Raw genomic sequence first — 24,382 nt, 5'->3', positions numbered from 1 at the left:
TTCTACCTTAGGCCACAAACTTATCAATCACCCCTGCTGTGGACCACCTTGAGGTCCATGACGCTCTTGTTACATGCACGTGCAGTTCAATTCTTTGAGTGATAATGCAGAAAGATTGAAGTTAATAACTCATCTCCTTCTACCTTAGACCACAAACTTATCAATCACCCCTTGTACTTCAGTGATAAATGTACTTTGAACTTTTACTGTTTCACCTGAGTTAAATTAGAAACTTGTTCCCAATGTTTCCTTCAAAAGCCCAGCTTGTGCTTCAATTAAATGAGACATAATTGTGCACCTTCCCTTTATAAATGTTTTCTTCAATCACTTCACTTCAGAATATTTTTTTTGTTTTGCAGACTTATGCAATGTCTTTCTTTCCAGTGTTTAGATTCTCTGAGTAAGTTTGCTTATTGGCTGCAAATGATAATCCAATTGTAAATTGAAACTGATTTTAACAGAATCATTCCCTCAGCTGAACAAGTGAAACTGTAATGTCAGTTTCTAGAAAAAATTCAAAATTCGAAGTGAAGTTGTTGTCAAAGTACATATGTGTCACCAGATACAACTCTGGGATTTGTCATCTTGCGGGCATACTCAATAAATACAAAGAACCACAATGGAATCAATGAAAAACACCCTATGTGCAAAAGACAAACTGCAAATACAAAAAGAAAAAGATAAATAATAAATAAGCAATAAGTATTGAGAACTTGAGATGAAGAGTCGTTGTAAGTGAGTTCATAGGTTGTTGTAACAGTTCAGTGTTGGGGTGAGTGAAGTTATCCTTTCTGGTTCAGGAGCTTGAAGGTTGAGGGGTAACAGCTGTTCCTGAACCTGGTGATGTGGACCCTGAGGCTCCTGTACCTCTGTTCCTGATGACAGCTGTTAGACGAGAGCATAGCCTGCACGGTGGGGGCCCTTGGCGATGGGTGCTGTTTTCCTGTAACAGTGCTCCATGTAGATGCACTCAGTGGTGGGGAGGGCTTTACCCCCAATGTACTGGGCTGTACCTGTTGGCTTTTCCATTCGGGGGCTTTGATATTGTCATACCAAGCCATAAATACTCTCCACGCACATCTGTAGCTATGATGCAATCTGTCAAAGTTGTAGATGACCTGCTGAATCTACACAAACTTCTAAGAAAGTAGAGGTGCTGCCGTGCTTTCTTCGTAATGGCACTTGCATGCTGATCCCCTGAGATGATAACACGGAGGAATTAAAGTTGCTGATTCTCTGCACCCCGGATCCCCCAATGAGGACAGGCTCATGGACCTCTGGTTTCCTCCTGAATACAATCATCAGCTCCTTGGTCTTGCTGACATTGAGTGAGAGGTTGTTGTTGTGGCACCATTCAGCCAGATTTTCAATCTCCCTCCTATATGCTGATCCGTCATCAGCTTTCATTCGGCTAATGACAGTGGTGTCGTCAGCAGACTTTAAAAAGGCATTGGAACTGTGCTTAGCCTCATCATCATAATTATAAAGTGAATGGGGGGGGGGCTGAGAACGCAGCCTTGTGGTGCAGCTGTGCTGATGGTGATTCTGGGGGTGATGTTTTTGCCAATCTGAACTGATTAGTGTCTGCAAGTGAGGAAATCAAGTAAGTATTGAGGTCTAGGTCTTGGAGCTTATTGAACAGTTTTTAGAGGATGGTAGTAGTATTGAATGCCCAGCTGTAATCAATGAAGAGCATCCCGGTGTATGCGTCTTCACTGTCCAGATGTTCCAAGGTTGAGTGAAGAGCCAATGAAATAGCATCTGCTATTGACCTATTGTGAAGGTAGGCAAATTGGAACAGATCTAGTTTGCTTCTCAGCAGGAGTTGATATGTTTCATCACCAACTTCTCAAAACACTTCATCACCGTGGATGGAAGTGTTACTGGACAATAGTCATTGAGGCAGGTCACCCATGTTCTTCTTCAGCACTGGTATAATTGAAGCCTGCTTGAAAGCAGGTAGGTACCTCAGACTGCTGAATGAATAGGTTAAGGATATCGGTAAACACTCCAGCCAGTTGATCAGCGCAGGTGTTTATTAGTCAGCCAGGTATCCTGTCTGGGTCAGATGCTTTCTGTGGGTTCACCATCCTGAAGGATGCTCTCATGTCAGCCTCAGAGACTGAAATCACAGAGTCACTGGGGCTGTGGGACCATGAAGGCTCCTCCATGTTTTGATGGTCAAAGCGAGCATAAATCACATTGAGCACCTATATCACTTGGTTTCACTTTGTAGGAGGTAATAACATTAAAGTCCTGCCACAGCTGTTGAGCAATCTGCAGTGATTCAAGTTTGGTCTGGAATTACCCTTCGTGTGTGAAACAGTTTTCTGGAGGTCATACCTGTTGTATTTTATTTGGTCAACAAACCTGAATGCCACTGATCTGGTCCTCAGATTGCAGATCTCATCGTTCATCCAGGCTTCTGGCTGATTTTGTGGTTATACACTTGTCTACGTCTGTTTTTCGAAAGTTGGTGACAGTGGTGGCATATTCATTCAGATCCTCTGAGTCCTTGAACGGGGCCCAGTCCACTGACTCAAAATAATCCTGTAGTTGTTCTTCAGCCTTCCCATAACAACCTCTCTGTTGTCCTTACTTCTGGAGACTTGCTCTTCGCCTCTGCCTGTATGCCAGTAGGGGGGAGGACTGCCAGATGATGAGATTTCCTGAAATGTGGTGTAGGGATATTATGGTAGGTACTCTTAATCGTAGTATAGCAGTGGTTGAGTGTGTTGGGACCCCTTGTGCTGCAGGTGATAAGTTGATGATAATTGAACAGAGATTTCTTCAAACAAGCCAGTTTGAATTCCCCTGGCTATGATTTGAAAGTTGTCAGGATAGGCAGTTTCTTGTTTGCTGATCATGGCACTCAATACATCGAGTGCCTATTTAACATTAGCCTTTGGCAATATGTAAACTGCAGTCAGGATCACAGAGGAGAACTCTCTTATTACGAAGCACTTAACCGTTAGATGTTCCAGCTCAGGGAACAAGAGTGCGACAAGACTGCTGCATCCGAGCATCATGAAGAGTTTCTCATAAAACTCAGACTCTCACCTTTTCCCTTCTCCAAGTCAGCAGTCCAGTCCATCCAATGTATCAAGAAGCCCTTGGATCTTACTGATGTATCTGGCATGTCCAGAGTGAGCCAAGTCTCTGAGAAATGCAGAACACAACAATCCCTCATTTCCCTCCCCGGCAATGACTTAAAGGTGTCAGAGTAGACTGGTTCTTACCCTCAGACCTGCCCTCCAGTGATTGTACATTTGTTAACAAAATACTGGGTAAAGGAAGTTTCATACCCTGATGATTTAGTCTGGCTTGGAATCCTCTCCTCCTCTCTCTCATCCAGTCATGGAGATTTGATTCAGAGTCAAATATACTCTGGCCATTCCAACACTGGTAAATGTTTTTTTCCATTTGCAAACACCAACAGAATGAGAAGGCTTGCATTTATCAGCCTACTGGAATTAAACTAGGTCTCTTTAAGGCTAGAATTTACAAACTTTTCTTCCACAGTGTTTAGAAGGGACGACCAGCAAGTTAACAATCAAAAGCAATTGATTTATTTATTTTGAATAATACACACACTTCTGGAGGCACTCAGCAAGTCAGGCAGCACCTATGGAGCAGAATAATCAGTTAGCATTTTGGGCTGAAATATCAACTGTTTTTTCTACACCCATAGATGCTGCCTGACATGCTGTGTTCCTCCAGCATTTTCAGTGTGTGCTTTAAATTTCCAGCATCTGCTAATCTCTTGTCTTCATCATTAATGTTGGATGTTAAATGAAGGATATGTTGATTATATATAAAGGTTATGAAGTATGAATATGGGAGTGTTTCATGCATTTCAAAGCTTTTTGTACGATTAATTTCTACAGTGAAAGTAAGATGTATTTATCCTGTGAAGGAGAATTGAAAAACATTTAATTTTGCTAACGTATGTACAAAAATAATGCAATTATGTTATGAGAAGCCTATTGGTATATGCATTATAAGGAGAACTAAACTTTTTCTGGGAGATCTGATTCACTATTCTTTCCTTTACTTAAGCCTGGAGCAGAGCGTGGTCCAAGCTTAGGTGTCCTGCATCAGCTGTCACAAATGCCAAGCAATCATGAGGTTCTTAAAGTCAGAGTAGATTCTCTGGAAGAGGAACTCAAGCGACAAATGGAAGAATTAGGTCAGTCACAACATGTGAACAGAGATACAAGACTCACGAAAATGTTTTCTAGTTTGTAAATATTTCAAAATATAATCTTCTCTTTTATACGGACATCCGAGTCTTGTAGGCAACAGAGTGGATTTTGTTGACTGTAGCTCCTTGGCAGATCTGTCCAGACTCATTAGTTAGTCACCAGGAGATTGGCTGATATATAAAAAAATACGATGTAGATCTAATAGACAGCTGGGGCAAATTTATCATCTTCCTGAATATGTATGAGCTTGAGAACACCATGTTGAAACTATGGTGGAATCTTAATGGTCAGATGGGGTGAGTTTGAGGTGGATGGGAAGTTTAAATAGCAGAACGTCTGAGTCTGAACCCAACTTGCCTTGAAAGAGCCACTTTGAATTTTTTTGTGGTGGTGTGACAGGCTTTGCAACAAATTAATTTAAAAATTATTTATTTTCTATTTGGGCAGGTTTTGCTGCTCTTTAGAAATCATCTGGTAAAATTAATGAGGCTTGACCCATCAGAGAAAGGCATTTGTAATGTAGCAAGTGCCTTTTCCCTCTCCATTGCAGATTGAGAATGGTAGAGGAAGGCAGGATCCAGTCATGGCAAAAACAAACTCAGAAGTGCAATGTACTCATGAGTGTCTTTTTATCTTGACGATTTTATTGTAAATTTTTCAGGATGCTCTTCATTCAGTAGTAGTGAGTCGAAGAATACAGTATTAGCCCTGTACCTAGTAAAACACTTCAAATATGTACATTGAAGGAGACTGAATTGGGACCAATGAAGTGAGTGAAAGAATGGAATCAGTTTCTTCGTGTTCCAGTTAGACAAAGACTGGCATTTGTTTTAGTGAATGTTTACAGTATATTCGATATATTTGTGAGTGTTTACATGTTGGGGATTGCCAGGGTCAGAGTGAAATTCTGATACATAATGAAAAGGAGTCTGGGCAGAGACTAAGGAGATGAGATTGGTGGTTGTAGAGGTCAGTGGCTCCTGTATTTAATGCGGTAAGCACTTTATTGGCTGAATGAAATTGGGAAAGCTGAGTTTTTTTGCATATTCTTCTAGAACTGGCTGTGCCTCATTCTCACTTGTAATGCTGACACCTAACCTGACAAGGCATCAAGCTCTTGATGCCTTGCATTTGCTCATAACCCATTGATTTGGCACTCTCTCTCAGCCTCCGTGCACTCTCTCTCAGCCTCCGTGCACTCTCTCTCAGCCTCCGTGCACTCTCTCTCTCTCAGCCTCCGTGCACTCTCTCTCTCAGCCTCCGTGCACTCTCTCTCTCAGCCTCCGTGCACTCTCTCTCTCAGCCTCAGTATTATACCAAGTCAAGAACCTCTCCTGTAATCATCTGCAACAAATGGACACCGGCATTGCACTTAGAAAGAGGACTGTTTTGTATATCCTTACCAGAGGAGAACACAAAACACCAGAGAGAGAGAGAGAGAGAGAAAGAAAAGAGAGAATTCCGTACACTCCGCACAGCTGACCAGTACATGGATAGAAGTACTTGTGTTCCTAGTGAATACAATTCCTGTAGACCTTGTATGAACATCTGCACTTTGCGGAATGAATGGTAAGAAACAGTTTCTTGTCACTTGTGTGGATGGATGAAAGTAAATAAAGTCTTTTCTCTTTGAAGATAGAGTATGAATGACCTCTCTGATATAGCAATGACTAGCCTTCTGTGAGATATGATCTAATTCCCTTGGAATGCTACTGAAACTAGGAAGGCAGAAGTGACCATGACCTTTCCTAGAGCACATTGATCAGACTCATGAAGTTAACAATGAAACTAGAGTCATAAGATGCATTATTGTTAACATTACTTCGACCAGAATTCCAACAAAAACCATGCTAGAAAATCATCAGTTGAATTTCCTACTCGGTTCTAAGATGCCCTGAGATGGATACAGGTTTTGTCCATTCCAGGTTAAATATATTATCATGTGCAGGGCACACTTTTTCAGTAAAGAAGAATAAAGGTCTGCTGTAGAAATACTGAACTTTTCTGGGTCGAATTTAAACTAAATAAATTGTAAACCATGTTTTTATGAGTGGAGGATTATAGTGTTGTCACTTAAATATAATGTTGACTGAGTTATGTTTGTCTCCTTTTATATTCCAGAAAAGAAGGGTCTTCCTGATGATCTGGTGATGAAATTGGGCTTACTGGAGAATGGAATACAAATTGCCCAGAATGAAAATAATCAGGTTACAACAGAAATTTCTATTTATAAACTTACTGGTGACATTGTTGAAATTCATTGAAAACTGAGGAGATCAGTGAAGAAACAAACTTAAAGAATTGTCAAGACAATGCTTTTGAATGCTTAGATATTTTGTATTTTAACATCCTTTTGTCATAAAGGAGTATTATGTTCAGTTGTAGGAAAGGTACTATTAAGCTGGGGAAAAGATGCTGCTTGGACTTGAGGGACTGGGGTATAAGAAGAGATTGGACCTTTTTTCTCGGCGTATAGGGGACGGAGAGATCTTATAGAGGATGAATGCACTAATTTTCCTCCAGGGTTGGGGAAATCAAGAACCAAAGGGCATAAGTTTAAGCTGAGAGGGCAAAAATTTAATAGTAGATACTTGAGAAGTAACATTTTTGAATACATAGAGTGGAACATGTATAGAACGAGCTGCCAGAGAAAGTGCTTCAGGCAAGTACAATAATAACTTTTAAAAGATACTTGGAAAGGTACGTGGATAGGAAATGTTTAGAAGGATATGGGCCAAACTTGGGTAAATTGGACCAGCTTGGATGGGCATCTTTGTCAGCATGGCCAAAGGGCCTTTTCCATGCTCTATGACTATGACTTTTTAATTGAAGACAACTATGATTGTAATTGAAGACCTTGTTCTATATTTTGTATCCAGTAAGAACAGACCATTCAATCTCTTCATCTGGTTGGCAGTTCCTCTCAAATATATTCCTGATGGTTTGGAACAGAAACTTCTTCTAATCATTATCTAGTCCAGCATGTTTGCCCCTACAGGAATCTGTGTTAACATGCAAGTCAAGAAACTGAGAGATTCTTCAGGAAGTCAACTTGAAGAATCCTCACTGTGATGCACAGACAAAATCAGAAATATATATTATATTTCTGTCTACAGTCTAATACTGTAAAGGATAGAAGACATGAGATGTATCTGATAGGATGTTTTAAAAAAGAAAATAATCGATATTGTTGATGGTATTGTTACATGTGTCGAGGTACTGCAAACAGAATTTTTCACGCTGGAGCATGGAGAGCTGAGGTGTAATCTTACAGATGTGTATAATCATAAATAGCATAGATATGGTCAATGTTTACAGTCACCATACCAATGCCATTTATGATTAAGTAGAGGTGTCTAAAATTAGACAACATAGGTTTAGGGTCAGAGGGAAGAGATGCAAAGGGGGCCTGAGGGGCAAATGTATGGGATGAGCTGATAGAGGAAGTCATAGATGTGGGTACAGTTAGAACATTTAATAGGCATTTAAACAGGTACATGGATAGGAAACTTTTAGAGATTTATGCAAGCAATTAGGAATAGCTCAGGTAAACAACTTGGTTGGCACGAACCAGCTGTGCGGAAGCGACTGTTTCCATGTTGCAGAACTCTATCTGTATACGTTAGATTAAAATGGTACTGAACTAGTGATCGGGAAAGGCAGATGGCTGTTCCTGCTGATATCTGCTGCATTCCACAGTTTGCTGCACACTGCTGCATAAGGGAAGTTACACAAACCTCATATTTATGAAAAAAAGGCATTTTCCCTTCAGCACACAGCAGCAAACAAAATAGTCTTATGCAATTGACTGTACTGCAGACCTCTCCAAAGTACAGGCATTTATAGACATTATTCATGTCGTTACTATGATCTCATCTGAGCTTTCCAACTATATCCCTGGAGTGTTTCCATGGTCCAAGAAACTATTCTCCCCATTCTATCCAAATCCCTCTGACCCCTTGGAAGCTCTCTCCATTTACCCTCTCACATTATCATTGTAGCATCCATTCATTCAGTAGCACTACTCCCTTGTAGCTTGCATCGTGGTAGGTTCACAAAGAGTCAGCTGTAGAAACAATAGCTGAGAACTGCCAGCACAGTATGGAACGCCACACCAAAATTGACAATTTCTGTTTCAATGTGACTCTGCAGAGGAAAACCTAACTAGTGCTTTTCTGTCAACCTCGCTATTGAAATTCTGTCCTCGTGTGACATTGGAATGACACTTACCTCATGCATTGCATGTCAAAGCTGCTCCATTGGCTGCAAAGTACTTGGGACCTTTTAAAAGGCATTCAGTAAATGGAAGCCTTATTTTTGTTTTAGTCCATCCTGATGTTACACTTCATTGGAGCCTCCTCCCTCCCTCGTGGAATAGTCCCTTCTGGCCCTTTTGAGCCACACTGCCCAGCAATTCCCCAGTGTAATCCTAGCCTAATCAGGGGACAATTTACACTAACCAGTACGTCTTTCAACCGTGGGAGGAAACCGCATCACCCTGGAGGAAATCCAGGTCACGGGGAGAATGTACAAACTCGTTACTGGCAGCGGTGGGAACTGAACCCATGTCACCTGTACTGTAAAGCATTGTGCACAACTGTGCCTCCCAACATAAGACAATAGTGTCATAGCAACTAAACTCTGTGGTAGTTCCATATTTTCGGTTTAATTATTTATCTTGCGAATTCCAAATTTGCTCTGATTAGATGATATGGAGATACCTAACACTGATTTATTCTTTCTGATATCTGTGTTTTATGTTTCCATTTTGTTAGGATAGAGAATTATTGGCAGCCCTCAAGAGGAAATTGGAAGAAATGGAAGAAGACTTTGAGGGCCGCCTTGGAGTACTGCAGGCTGATCATGATGAACTCCAGGTAATATTGTTTCCTTTGTGTCTGGATGGGAGGGCTCAACACTTGCTGAAAGAGTCTTTTTTTTTGTTGTTCTTGGCCAATGTTTTCATTTTCTTTCAAATGAGCAATTGCTTCTTCTAAATTTTGCTTTTATCCTGTATTCATCAAATGTTGTAATTTCCAAATGTGTTTACATAGGGTGTTCTAGAAAAGCTGGATCAACTTGATGAAAAGAAAGTTGATAAAGAATTTTTGGAAATGGAGATTAATGGGGTAAGGATCTTTTAAAATAAGAATTAGAAGAGATGCAGCTATGCAACATGTACAGTAGATAGAAGTGCTGGCATTTCCATTGCATTAATAAAGCATGTAATGAAAGGGCTTATTTTACAACATGGTGAGAAGAAAATGGAAGGGCAGCACTAAAGTCACAGTTACAGCCCCAGATCGGGATGATATGCTTGAAGATTTCAAAATAAAACCTATTTAGCTCATATTAAGGATCATAATACAAGACCTGTGACTATTAAATTGGATACCATAAAGCATGGAGAAAATTTGCAATTCGATTTCAAAAAACATCTGAGAAAGAAGAATGATTATGGAGAGATTTGGATTTTCCGAATCCAAGCAAGGATAAATACTGCAAGCTGAAAAGGGAAAAATTTCTGAAATAAATTCCCATGAGCACTGGTGTTTCATTAAGTTCCACCCTGCTTTTCAAATTAGTAGATTCTCGAGGTCTATCTATTAGGTCATGCTTTGAATTATTTCTTTGACATTTCAGCATTTTATTTTCAGTTGGGGCTGCAAACTGGTGATATTTGATCAAGCAATTTGATTAAGTATTGTTTTGTTCGTGTAATATTTGGTTATTTTAGGTCTATAAGTAGAATAATTTATTATATAAAGGTTGTCATTGCTATAGTTTTATGACGACAGCTGTTATGTCAGGGGTGCCAATTAGAAGAAAAAAGTGGAGGTAGGAGAATAAGTGGGAAGTGATTCATTTAGTCAAAACAAAAGTTGGGACAAAACTTAATTCCACTGAAACTTGATTTCAATAGTAATTCAAAAAAATTGTGCTGATAGCAAAAATAGTTAAACTGCTAACACAGATTTCTTTTCTAACTTTAAGTAACTGATAAACAATACCTATAGTACTGTCATGATGCTCTGGTTTCCTGCCTGCAACTACTAGGTAATCTGTGAATTGATAATACCTACCCTCCAACAATAGCCAGTGTGTCTCTGCACAAACATTTCTTCTTTTCACTCCAGAAAGCTGACAAAAAATCATTAGAATCGAAAGTGAGTAGAACACTTCTCGATGCAACAGCGCAGCAATTGAACTCAATGATGCAAGAGCTGTTAAATAAGGTTTGTGCCCAAGAGAAAGACTGGCAGAAGGTGCTGGAAAAACTTCTTTGTGACATGGATTGCAAGGTAACAAAATCCAATATTTTATGCTTGTCTATGTACTTCAAATGTCAATTTAAACATCATATTATAATTAATTAATAGCATTATTAAAGTTTGTGAAGGCCAAATTTTGTTATATGTACAGTGTTGTAGTCACGCGCAAACACGCTACTAAAGAAACACACGGAGGCAGAGAGCTGAACTCAGAATGCCTTTACTGATTCAAAATCGCGCGCTTAAATCTCCCCTCCCATGGGCCCCTGAGACCCGCGGGGCGGACGTGACGTCAGACTGTCCCGGAAGGTCCGCCCCGATTGGGTAGTTCCAAATGCGCTACCGAGTGTCTGCCCGTGGCTCCCGATGGCGGTTCAAGTCCCGTGTGTGTGGGCCGCCACCCCCCCCCCCCAGAAACGTCCATCGGGGGAGAGGAGCCCCCAGTCTGTGTGGCTTGCCTGGGTGGCCAGCCTCGCCAGCGCAGTGCAGGTACCCTCACTGGTTGCTCAATGTCCAAGTGCGCTGGTTTGAGGCGGTCCACTGTAAAAGTCTCTTCCCGGCCACCCACCTCCACGACACACGTGGTTCCATTGTGCCGGATCACCTTGAAGGGTCCCTCGTACAGCCGCTGTAGAGGACTCGACCGACTGCCGTGTCGGAAGTGTCGACTGTGAGTGCCGTGGATACATCGACTCTCGGGTGCACTAGGAGGGCCGCCTTTGCCAGCACCTCCTCGGCCTGCTCGAAGGCCTCCGTGGACTCCGCGTCCCGTGCCACCTCATTGGCCTCGCCGGCCATCAGGCTGAACAAGGGTCTCATGATGCGTGTCGCCACCGGCACGAGCCGATGATAAAAGTTGACCATCCCTACGAACTCCTGCAGGCCCTTGACCGTGCTGGGCTTGGGGAACTGGCAGATGGCCTGGACCTTGTCCGGTAGGGGAACTGCGCCATGTTGGTTGACTCTGTGGCCCAAGAAGTCGATCTCCGTCAGCCTGAACTGGCACTTCGCTGGATTGATTGCCAGTCCTTGGTCGCTCAGGCATTGGCAGAGCTGGTGCAAATGTGCCACGTGCTCTTGGTGCGAACTGCTGGCCACCAGGATATCGTCCAAGTAAATGAAAACGAAATCCAGGCCACGTCCCACCAAGTCCATGAGCCTTTGGAAAGTTTGGGCTGCGTTCTTCAGACCGAAAGGCATCCTCAGGAATTCGAACAAGCTGAACGGGGAGACGAGGACTGTCTTGGGCACGTCGTCGGGGTGCATTGGGATCTGATGGTATCCCCTGACCAGGTTGATTTTCGAGAAGATGGTCGCTCCGTGCAGGTTCGCTGTGAAGTCATGGATGTGGGGTACCAGGTATCTGTCGGTGGTTATGGCGTCATTGAGCCTTCTGTAATCTCCGCAGGGCCTCCATCCTCCTGCGGACTTGGGCACCATGTGCAGCGGGGATGCCCACGGGCTGTCTGAGTGGCATACGATTCCCATCTCTTCCATCTTACGGAACTCCTCCTTGGCGAGATGGAGCTTGTCGGGTGGGAGCCTGCGAGCTCGGGCATGCAGTGGCGGTCCTTGTGTGGGGATGTGATGCTGCACGCCGTGCTTGGGGTCGGCCGTGGAGAACTGCGGGGTGACTATTGAGGGGAATTCCGCCAACACCCTGGCGAATTCGTTACCCGAGAGGGTCACGGAATCCAGGTGGAGGGCCAGTAGCTTGGCTTCTCCGAGCTGGAAAGTCTGGAACGTCTCGGCGTGGACCAAACGCCGGCTTTTTAGGTCGACCAGGAGGCAGTTGGCTCGGAAATCTGCCCCTAGTAGTGGCTGTGACACCGCTGCCAACGTGAAAGTCCAAGTGAAACGGCTGGACCCAAAATGCAGTGAGATAGTACATCCGAATACTGGTGCCATTTGCAGCGGTGAGTTCGGGGTCTGGAACCGCATTACGAATGTCCATGTTCGAGGGGGGGAGTACGCTGACCTCGGCCCCGGTGTCTACCAGGAAGCGCCGCTCGGAGTGTCGGTCCCAGAGGTACAGGAGGCTGTCTCGGTGGCCAGCTATGGTAGCATTAGCAATGGCTGGCCCCGGCGTTTCCCGGAAAAGCACATGGTGGACGGCCGCGGCACCCGCCTGAGCCCCATCTTTGGTGATAGAAACACGGGGCCTGGGCTTTGGGGCGTGCGATCGTGGCTAGGCCAATGGAGGCTGCTCCACATTGCTTGCTCTGCCAAAGGACGGCTGCTTTAGCCGCGACCCTGCGTGGGTCGCTGAAATCCTCACTGGTGAGGAGGAGGCGAATGTCCTCTGGCATTTGCTCAAGGAACCACTGTTCAAGTAAAAGGCACGGCTTATGGCCGTCCATGAGCGCCAGCATATCATTCATGAGCTCGGATAGCGTGTGGTCACCCAGGCCGTCCACGTGTAGGAGCCGCGCAGCCCGTTCACAGCGGGAGAGTCTGAGGGTATGGATCAGGAGCGCCTTAAGCTTAGTGTACCTGTCCTCCAGTGATGGCTGGCATAGGAAGTCGATGATCCGGCCTGCCGCCTCCTGGTCGACCATGCTGACCACGTAGTAGTACCGCGTGGCGTCGGCTGTAATGTCTCTGATATCGAACTGGGCCTCAGCCTGCTCGAACCAAACATGGGGCTGAGTGGCCCAGAAAGTTGGGAGCTTCAGAGAGACCGTGCTGTGCGAGTTGCTTGAACTGATGGCTGGTGGCTGAGTCGCCGGCTCCAGATGCCATCTGGAACGTCGGGGTCACCAATGTAGTCGCGCGCAAACGCGCTACTAAAAAAACACATGGAGGCAGAGAGAGCTGAACTCGGAATGCCTTTACTGATTCAAAGTCGCGTGCTTAAATCTCCCCTCCCTTGGACCGTTGCGACCCGCGGGGTGGACGTGACGTCAGACTGTCCCCGGAAGGTCTGCCCCGAGTGGGTAGTTCCAAACGCGCTACCGCGTGTCTGCCTGCGGCTCCCAATGGCGGTTTGAGTCCCGTGTGTGCGGGCCGCCGCCGTGTATTATATTTTATCCTTTTGGTTTAGTTGGGCATTTAATTAGTTTGGTACAGCACTGTGGGGCAAAGAGCCTGTTTCTGTGCTTTGCTGTCCAATGTTCTATTCTGAAACAGACTGACAAGTTGGGTAGTGAGTGGGTTTTCTTCAATTAGGGAAACCGAGAGCAGTGGGTCTTTTTCTTGGGACAAGAAGTAAGCTATTTAGGATTCTGGTAGTTCGGAATTTCTTCACTCAGAAATTAGTGAAGCTTCAGAATTCTGTATGCCCAACCACTCTGGGTGCCGAGTATAATTTTAGAATGCTATAGAACAGAGGAATTCAGGAATCTGGTGAGAAAGTAGACTTAATATCCCCTATGTGATGCCACTGTGAAGCTTTCATTGTTCTGTAAAAGTTTACTCTTTATATTTTATAAGGCAATTTATGATTTTACACATGCTCCTGTAGAATTCAGAAACCATTATTTTTCTGCTGGGTTTGCTGTTATGGAATCAAGGCAGAGAGAGTACTTTATACTTTACATCATTTATATAAATATCAGACCTTGTAATCATTTTAACCTACATTTCTGCCTGCAGTTAGTGTATATCTTATTTTGCTTTCCATTATTTCCATGTTGCCTCAATTGAACTATTTCCCACTATTATTCTGCATTTAGTCCTTCTTCATCCGTGATAATTTTACCAAAATCAGGAATCAGTCAACATTTTGCCAGTTTCTTCAACTCTTGTCTCTGCTGTTCCTTTGTTGACCCTTCCATACGAACTGAGTTTCAAAAGGAAATTTACATTGTAATTTATACAGGATAAACAAAAGCATTTCTTGTGTCAAAGCACACATCATAAAGGGGTCAATAGATAGAATAAAGGCAAAATGCCATTAATTGAAGTTAGTAAATGAGATGAAACTAGCAAGTAATAATATGGAGTCAGATTTAATATACTGTATTAATAACCTAAGTAAATAAAGTTGGAAGCAGTTCAAAAGCAAGGTATCTGCAGATACTGGAAATATAGTGAGAATAATCAGCGGTTAGACAGCGAGTGTGGAGTGAGAAATATATTTAACTTTTTGGGTCAGTAACCTTTCATCAGAACTTGGAAAATATAGCAATAAAGCAAGTTTAAAGTACGCAGAGAAAAGGGTAGAGAGGGAAGAAGAAAACATTATGATAGAGAGGATGGCAGTTAAATAGTTAAAGATGGATATAGCTGATTGATTGGGTAAGTAAACAATAGCTGAATAATTTACTTAATGGCAAATGTGGACTCTCCTAAGCTTGAAGTTTACTCAAGAACATATTTTCTCAAAATATCTTTTAGGACGCTATCTTATTTCCAGCTTTCTGATATTCCAATTTATTTCATTGCAGCTGGATCGACTAGAGCTGGATCCATTAAAGAAACAGCTGGAAGAAAGATGGAAACAGCTGAAAAAACAGTTGAGAAGTGGCCCAGGTTTTGAGGCTGATTCTCCAGCTGGATTCAGGAAGTGAGTGGCTGGAATGTTTGCAACTTGGATAGAAGTAACCTGATGAGATATAGGAGAAAAGTTTCCACGGACCTCATCATATTTGCTGCTATTACTTCTATGGAGCAAATGTTAATATTTATCATTTTCCCCAAACAATCCACTAAGATTATGATTATTATGATTATGAGGACACGCAGTCCCCTTTTATTGTCATTTAGTAATGCATGCATTAAGAAATGATAAAAATGTTTTTCCAGAATGATATCACAAAAACGCATGACAAACCGACTTAAAAACTAATAAAAACCACATAATTATAACATATAGTTACAACAGTGCAAAGCAATACCGTAATTTGATAAGAACAGACCATGGCACAGTAAAAGTCTCAAAATCTCTCAAAAGTCCCATCATCTCACGCAGATGCTAAACCTCCAGCGCCGCCAACTTGCTGATGCAGCATCCCGGAAGCATCTGACCACAGTCCGACTCCGAGTCCGTCCGAAAAACTCCGAGCCTCCGACCACCTATTCGACACCGAGTACCGAGCACCATCTCTGCCGAGCGTTTCGACCCCAGCTTCGGCAACAGGTGATACCCAAAGCCGAGGATTTGGGGCCTTTGTCTCCGGAGATTCTCGATCGCACAGTAGCAGCGGCAGCGAAGCAGGCTTTTCAGAAGTTAATCCAGGTGTTCCTCCGCGCTTCTCATGGCTGTCTCCATCAAATCCGGATTGTGCACGGCACCCCTAGTTACACAAATCGATACTCATTTGGAAAGGCTGTGCGCGCTGCGTCGCGTAGCCATCTTCTCCTCCCTACTTAGGGCAGAGAATGACAGGCCTCCTCTGAAAACTTCTGTCAATTTGTAAATTAATTTGTAAAGATGCAAATACCATCTTTATTCATTATATGGTGCTGGAACTACCATTCTTTGCTGTTTGCATAGTTTAGATCCGGGACTAAAAGTGGAATTTCAAGATTTAACAATGACACCAAACTGGGAAGTGTAGACAGTACAGGAAGATGTTAATATACTTGCAAAGCGGGCATGTAATTGAGAAAAGGAACAAGAATGTTAGTATATGTATAATTATACATTTTGGTAGGAAGAAGAGGATCACATATTCTTTGAAGATCAGTGACTAAATGGGAGTATTCTGGGGCATATACGAACAAACCACTGAGGTTTGCAATCCAGATGAACAAAAACTATAAACAAAGCAGTGGGTTCATTTCTTGACCCAGTGAAATGAGGGAGAGAAGTGCTATTATGTTTAGGTAGAACCATACGTTGCACTTGGGTTATAAAAAAAACAGTTCTCATTTTCATGTTATAACGAGGACATGAAAGCACAGGCAACATTGAGTTTTTTTTGCCGTTACTACTTACTCTAAAGAGCATTAAAGGTGCCGTCTTGACCTGCTACAATCCTTATGAAGCTGCTGCAGAGTGGTATTGAATAAGGAGTTACAGTATCTAAACCCAATGACAGTGAAAAAACAGTGTTTTTTGTTTCCAGGTCAGGATATTGTCCTCTATTTCCCCCCCCCCCCCCACCACCTTCCGTTCCCCACTCTGACATTTCACCTTTTCTCACTTACCTATTACATCCCCCTGTGCCCCCTCCTCCTTCCCTTTCTCCGATGGTCTACTCTCCTGATCTATCAGATTCCTTTGACCATTCCCCTTCAACTTCCTTCATCTATCTCCTTCCAGCTAACCTCCTTCCCCTCCCCCCACCTTTTTATTCTGGTATCTTACTCCTTTCTTCTCAGCCCTGAGGAAGGGTCTCGGCCCGAAACGTCAACTGTTTATTCATTAACATAACATAGTTCCTCCAGCATTTTATCTGTGTTACTTAGGATATTATCTGACTTGGCAGGAACTTGTAGTTGATGGTGCTTACCTGTACCTATTGCCTTTTCCTTCACGGTGTCAGGTTGTATCAATACATCTTGACGTTACTAGTATATGTACTAGAATGTTAGTACATTTGAGAGGTATATGACCATTGATCACAAATTCTAGGCTGATGAAAGTTGATTAAAAGGCTGGAGCACAAAAATAATCTTGAACTCTTCCAATAGTACGTATATGAATCAAGATGTGTTTCAGTGGTGGGAGCTCAGCATGCCATAAAGAACTTACATTTTTTTATATTTTTTGAGTTTCTGTGGAAGGAGAAAATGTGCCATTCATATTTCTTTCAATTCTACCTCTTTAATTTCCTTCCATTTGATTACTAAGCCGTATTAGTATTTGCAGTCACAGAAAAGCAGTTAGTTTGATACCCTGCTGATTACTAAGAAAAGAAAATGTTCAAAGAAAAATGTGTAAACAAAGAGCTTCCCAAGGAAGCTATAAATTAATTGAATCTTTCTGCTAAAAGGTAAATCTGTAAATTAGCGGAGCAGACTCGATGGGCCGAATGGCCTGATTCTGCTCCTATGTCTTATGGTCTGCTTACACATCAAAATTGGGAGTTATATTTTGCAATTGTACTCTGTTTAACTGTTGTATCATCCAATTTCAGGCAGTTACTTGAGCGATTTAAGTGCCTTTCCTGTGCCAAGTCTACAAGGATGATGGCAGGACCGTAAGTAAACACATTTTAATCAGGATCTTTGCTATTTGCTGATAATGTTCTTTACCAATTGGTGGGGTTAGAGAAAAGAATCTTGAAATAAATAAGCAGATTTCTACCTTAAATGAGTATTATATGTGAGACCTTTGTTCCGTGGGCTACGTAAGCCCAGGGAAGATGCCTTCCAGCCCTGCCAAACATGGAAGATTGAAGTGCAAGCCCCCAAGGCTCCCTGTCTGTGTGGATGTTGTGTGATTTGTTACCCTGTTACAAATCAGTACCGTGAAATAACAGACTGTACACCACATACAATTAAAAGATTTAGCTTTACAATTCTTAATTTGTTAAAGGGTTAGTAAAGGAAAAGCAAAAAAAGATAAGGGCCCATTTTAACTGAAACAGTCTAATGTGCACCAGTTGGAGCTCACGGTTTCCTGTTCGCCGACCCTCCTTCGATCTCACCCCGGGCTTCCTTGAATCCTGGCCCCACTCTGGGTCGACTCCTCTGACCTCTCCTCTCCGGCATCTTCTCTCTTCTCCCCTCTCAAAAGCCCCAAGCCCAACCCTAGTGTCCCTCACCAGAGAAACCTTTCTCCTAACTCTTATCTTCAACAGTAACCCAAACAACCAGCTTACACAGAGAACGGGAAAGCATAACAGAGAAAAAATATGAACCGGGTGAAGCAGGGCATTACAGGTGTATATGCACACTCAGTGGCCACTCTATTAGGTACAGGAGTAGAATCCGATGTCTTCTGTTACCGTAGCCCATCCACTTCAAGATTTGACGTTGTGCATTCAGAGATGCTCTTCTGCATATCACTGTTGTTAATACGTGGATATTTGAGATACTGTTGCCCTCCTGTCAGCTTGAACCAGTCTGGCCATTCTCCTTTGACCTTTCTCATTAACAAGGCATTTTTGCCCACAGAACCGCAGCTCACTAGAGTTTTAAATTTGTTTTTCACACCGTTCTCTGTAAACTCTAGAGACTATTGTGTGTGAAGTTTCCAAGGATCAGCAGATTCTGAGATATTCAAACCACCCTGTCTGGCATCAACAATCATTCCACGGTCAGAGTCCCTTATATCATATTTCTTCCCCATTCAGGTGTTTGGTTTGAACAATAACTGAACCTCTTGGCCTTGTTTGCATGCTTTGGTGCATGGAGTTGCTGCCACATAATTGACTGGTTAAATATTTGCATTAACAAGCAGACGTGGCCACTGCATGTACATAGCATGTTGCTATGAAAATGGTCAGTGAGATTAATGGGAGTGCTATTCACTTTGCCAGTGACGTGTGTTTAAACTAGACGTGCAATGCAACTGAAAAGTGGATGAGCTCTGAAATGGACGCTGGTTAGTCCTATTTTTCTTGTGTCAGAAAAGCAGCAAAATGCTGCAAGCCACATTAAATTGATGCCGCCGTCAGCCAACTCTGTAACTATATTTTCTCTGGGTTTGCTTGTTAACGTTAATGTCAGACAACCACTAAGAATGCTGATAAGGATAATGTCTGCGCCAGCTCCCCAGTTCAAGATGGATGGAGGAACTTAGTGGATCAGGCAACATCTGTGGAAGAAGGTGGAGAAATGATGTTTCTGGTCTAGATACTTTATCAGGACTGAAAAGAAGAGAGGACATGCCGAGTAATTTTTTAAAAAGTAAGGGAAAGGGAGAGGTTGGAGCTGGCAGACAGTAGGTGCATTACTGCAGGTAATATTTCCAGTTGAGGGAGCGGTAGAGTAGGAATGACACAAGAATTTGGATGTGATAGGTGGAAATAACAAAGAGCTGAAGAAGATGAAACCTGACAGGAGAGGACAGAGTAACATAGAGTAAAGGAAATGAGATGGGGAGAAAAAGCAGTGGGATGAATGTGTGGGTGATAGGCAGATCAAGAGGAAGGGAAAGAGTTGGGGGCTTATGAGATAGTGGGGGGGGGGAACAAAGGGGAATGATTACCAGAGATTAGAGAAATGTGTGTTCATGCCATCAGATTGGAGACTACAAAGCCGAAATATGGGGAGCTGTTCCACTAATCTGTGTCTGGCATCAATTTTGCAGTAGAGGAAGTCATGGATATGCATTGAGGGGTAGGAATAGGAAGAGTAGTTAAAATGGCAGGCTGTTAAGGCAGATAGAGCAAAGGTTCCTGATGAAACCTCCCAATGTGTACTGGCTCTCATCGATGTAGAGGAGTCCACACTAGATGCAATAAATGGATTCACCTGATGAACTGCCTCACCGCAGACAAGTTCCACTACAGAAGACTTTGATGGCAAGAGTCTATTGGCGAGCTACAGATGGGGAAGAAATGGAAGCATTAGTGAAAATGGATCCATATGATTATGAGGAGAATGTGTAAACTTCATACAGCGACATCTGAAGTCAGTTTTGATGTCGGACTACTAAAGCAGCAAGTGCTGCCCTTGTGAACATTAATTCACACTGGAAAACCTACATAATTCTGCATGAACTGAGGCCCTCAGCTACATAGGAATATCACAATATGTGATCTCCCCTCAAAATTGCATAATAGGTTAGCATTCAAATATGTTGTTCATTTATTATCGTTTTTTCATAAATCCTATACCCCTATTCAACAGTTTTCTGTACTTTCACCGGATTCGCTGCAGTGGTAACTGCCAGCATTCCAAGTGAACTTGTATCAGAAATAAATGCTGGCCTTGCAAGTAATGTCTCCAGCCCACAAATGAATTAAAAGATATACCCTTGGATATAAAGAACAAAATAGATTGCCTGGACATAGTCATGTTGCTGTGTGGAAATTAGCCATTATATTCCTAGGCATCAAAATCCAGAAATGTGCTTTGTGTGCCTGAGTCTTTGAAAGCAGACGTATACCCAGTGGCCACTATATTAGGTATACCTGTACAACTGCTCATTAACGCAAGTACCAAATCAGCCAGTCAGTAACTCAATCCATAAAGGCATACAGACATGGTCAAGAGGTTCAGTTGTTCAAACCGAACATCACAATGGGGAAATAAATGTGATTTAAGTGACTAAGACTGTTGGATGATTGTTGGTGCCAGATGGGGTGGTTTGAGTATCTGAGAACCTGCTAAGATCCTAGGATTTTCATGCACAATAGTCTCTGGAATTTACAGAGAATGGTGCAGAAACACAAAAAAAAAAATCCAGTGAGCAGCAGTTCAATGAGCAAAAACAACTTTTTAATGAGAGAGGTCAGAGGAGAATGGCCAGACTGATTCAAGCTGACAGGAAGACAACAGTAATTCAGATAGCCACCCTGAGTTACAACACAATGCACAACACATTGAAACTTGAAGTGGATGGGCTACAGCAGCAGAAGACCATGAACTTAAACTCAGTGGCCATTTTGTTAGGTACAGGAGGTAGCTAATAAAGTGGCCACTGAGTGCATATTTATTCCTGCTTTCTCAAAAGAATTATTTTTTCCTTAGAGTATACTTACACATGCCACCTAAGCACATGGATTCAGATTTGGATTTTAACTCTGCCGAGGTCTAATTGTCAATAAGAAGCTGGGTTGCTGAAGGACAGTAGAGATATGGTCAGTCCACATAACTGCAGATGTCCTCTGATCAGTTTCTGTCAGCCAAGTGCCCAAAGTAATGAAGGAGGTTTCTCAAGATGGGAGGAGTAGTAAACCACACACACTTGGTCACCCAGAAAGAACCGTAGGAGCTGAGGCTTACAGCGGGATGATTGTGGCTGGATTCACTTTTGATTTCAACTCAAGATTGCTGAACTGCTTGCTGTGATTGAAGAGTAACCACCTTGAAGGCTTTAAGCTCTATATCCAAGTCTGCAGATCAAGAGCAGACATGAAGAAAGGTGCTGTCAGCCATACTAGAGGTCTGCAAGTGTAGCATGGGGCAGACTTTGCAACATCTTTCAAACAGTCCATTGCATGGAGGCTGCCACTTGAGGAAAATGTTTATGGGGTTAAATTACATGCATTGAAATGCTTTTGTCTCTGGACATAATTTTGGTGGATAGATACATTTGGAGTCAAATTATAATGCAACACAATTCTAAAATTCTCCAAGATCAATGTATATATTTTGCTTGATGTTGAAATCAAATTGATGTGCTTAAGATATGTAGGTCAGAGATATTTAATGTCACCATGGATCTGTGAGATGCTTGTTACTTCATCTTCAGTAGTTCTTATTTACCTGTTCTTCACATGTTGTGCTTTCTTCTGCAAAGGAGAATGGCAGATCTATAATATTGACTTCATCCAATAGTTGAAGACTATTGTTGAGATAGTGATGTTAGCTATCAAGAGTGCATCGATGTTTATTTGAGGATGGTGTTAACAATTGGTTGAGTTGAATAAGAGCATTATAAAGTTAATAGAAGGAACTGGAAAGTTTTTTTAAAAAGTTACTTTTGAAACAACTGGCTCTTGAGGAATGATGTGATTAAGTGTACTGCAACACAGGATGAAGGTTAAAAGAAGCTATACTTACTTTTACAGACTTGGTGAGGTCAGTACGCTACTCGTAGCTTTATCCAAATAAGAGGTTATACTTTTGTTGCTGATCTTTACAGCTACCTCAGACCATAATTTCTTATCTAATGTCTATGAAGTATTGTTGAATTAGTGTATAGAATTCATATTGACTAATGTTTCTAGATTCTCTTCTAAAATCCTCCCCAAATCTTCACTTATTTCTGCGTGAATATTGAGCTCACAATATCTTTGACTCCTTAATTAGCCTTTCCTTAGTCAGAACCAAAATACTGATCCGAGCCTTCTCTCAACATTCACCTTAGTAATGCAGGAGTAATTAAATTTTTAGGTTTAAAGCGTAAACCAAAAATTAAGAGCATGATACAATGCTTATTATCAAATAACACATCCTATGGCTTGTTTTGAGCAATTCTTAAGGGTAGGGGATGTTAGTAAGCATAAAATGTACAGTGTAATGATTTATGAATTCATACAATTAAGCCTTTTTTATATAATTCCTAACTCTTAGAGTAGCTTTATAATATAAAAGTGATGTTTGTTGAAGCAAAAAAACATTGCATTTATAGTGCTTTTTCAAGTGCTGTCATTTGAGTGTAGGGAAAGAAGAATACATTGGATTCTGGTTAATTGGGCTATCAGTTAATCGGGGCAGCTGCTTATTTGGGGCAACTCTTAAAGAACAAAAACTAATTGAAAAATAAAAGCCAGGATTCCATTTGTTTATTTGGGACACTATGCTACTTAAGTGGATCAGGAGAAGATTCTAATTAGTGTCAGTTGCGAGCATTTGTGTGGCAGCTAAATACTACACCATGTTTTTTTTAAATAGCATCTGTTGCATGTGTTTGTGTTCAAAAAGCAGTGAATTTTATCACTGATAGTTGGCAAGAAATAAGCAGTAAGACAATTCTGAACTGTTTTGCTCACTGCATTTTCAAGCATTTAGACTTGGAGATGCCAGAAATATCCAGGAAATGAAAGAATTGCACTATTTCAGCAAATTAGGAATTATGAATGTTACAGTGAAACATGTATGAAGCCTGTCCATTATCTGCACTGATTTTGTGCACAGTTAATCAAAAGAACATGGCAGCATACACTGTGGATGAACTCCTCAGTTGATAGCTATTTGGAACTAATACACAGTTTGATAGTGCTGTGGTAGTATTGTTGGTGTTCTAATTAGTTCTGTATTTCATTTAGATACATAATTTGTTATTCAATTAAATGGCATTTTATCTTTTTTTTAATAGTTTTTACACTCTTTTTCATGAAACTTAAGCTCATTGGGGCAGCCATTTAATTGGACCAAGATGTACTGGTCTCAGTGTAGCCAAATTAACCAGAATCCACTGTACTTGATAAAGTTTAAAAACGTAAAGTTGTAAAATGAGTTAATCAATTCTGTATCATTATCTTTTAGGCATCTTATCACCATTGCTGCTTCAGCTTTGCATCCTAAAGCCCGTCCAACCACTGCACCCGAACTGGACTCCTTTAAGCAACCAAAGGGGTATGAATGGAACGTCTATTTTTCTAAAAAGCTGGGTTAAAAATTGGATTCTGCTGGCTTTTAATGTCTGTAATTGAAATGGCTTTAGATATTTTTGGTCAGGGGTAATCCACAGCACAAGAATTCCCTAACTTTGTTAGTGGCTGTGAAATTTTGTACAATGAGAGTAGAAAGTGGTTGTTGGGAAGGTTAGAATTATTTCATTAATAAGGTATGCTTTTCTGTTGTGCCATTTTTAATCCACTTGCTAAAGTTTCATGATTGGAGCTTTGTAATTCTCCTTTGAAATAATGTAATATAATTTAGTTTTGAAGATTATTAAAAAATTCCCAAGTGTTATATTACTGGTTCCTTTGAAAGACATGGCCTGTGAACATTAAACGGTCTAAACTAGAAGGACTGTGATGTAAGTGGTCTAGTCTTGTCAACTTAGCTAGCCATGGAGAATAAGAAAGGCAGAATAATGATGCAGGAAATATCAAGACTAATTCTCAACAAGTTGCAAGCTAACCAGAGAATGCAAGTGATAATTCTGACAATTCCTTTCTTCCTGCCTCTCGTCTTCCTCGTCAGGATTGGTTTTGAGGTATTTCCATTTATTGACTGGCATCCAGGCACTGTTTCATATTAATTTTCCTTTTAATTTTGAGTCCATCTGTTTTTTGCGTACAACTGAAGAGAACTGATGGAGCAGTTGATATACATAATGACAATATTATGTCAAACCTAATGATCAGACCTAGCATCATTCATTGTCCACCATGTCAACAGCAAACATTAGTTTGAACAAAGCAGCCAGCATGAACAGAAGCCAGATGTTAC

At 41.8% G+C, this 24,382-nt stretch overlaps 1 protein-coding gene across 4 annotated transcripts in view; it reads left to right on the top strand.

Annotated features, from left to right (window-relative positions):
* The window catches only part of LOC134351342 (uncharacterized protein C16orf96 homolog), a 90,484-nt gene that overhangs the window by 35,414 nt on the left and 30,688 nt on the right, over positions 1-24,382 (top strand). For all 4 annotated transcript variants that reach the window (XM_063057413.1, XM_063057416.1, XM_063057415.1 and 1 more), the window contains 8 exons: positions 4,060-4,189; positions 6,327-6,412; positions 8,981-9,082; positions 9,260-9,334; positions 10,343-10,507; positions 14,866-14,984; positions 17,503-17,565; positions 23,471-23,560. In XM_063057413.1, the coding sequence (XP_062913483.1) occupies positions 4,060-4,189; positions 6,327-6,412; positions 8,981-9,082; positions 9,260-9,334; positions 10,343-10,507; positions 14,866-14,984; positions 17,503-17,565; positions 23,471-23,560 (830 nt within the window). The remainder of the gene's footprint in view (positions 1-4,059; positions 4,190-6,326; positions 6,413-8,980; positions 9,083-9,259; positions 9,335-10,342; positions 10,508-14,865; positions 14,985-17,502; positions 17,566-23,470; positions 23,561-24,382) is intronic.

The sequence above is a fragment of the Mobula hypostoma genome, chromosome 9 (genome assembly GCF_963921235.1).
Source record: "Mobula hypostoma chromosome 9, sMobHyp1.1, whole genome shotgun sequence".
Classification (NCBI taxonomy): Eukaryota; Metazoa; Chordata; class Chondrichthyes; order Myliobatiformes; family Myliobatidae; genus Mobula; species Mobula hypostoma.
The sequence above is the reverse complement of the archived record's forward strand: the minus strand, read 5'-3'. Positions and strand labels throughout refer to the sequence as shown.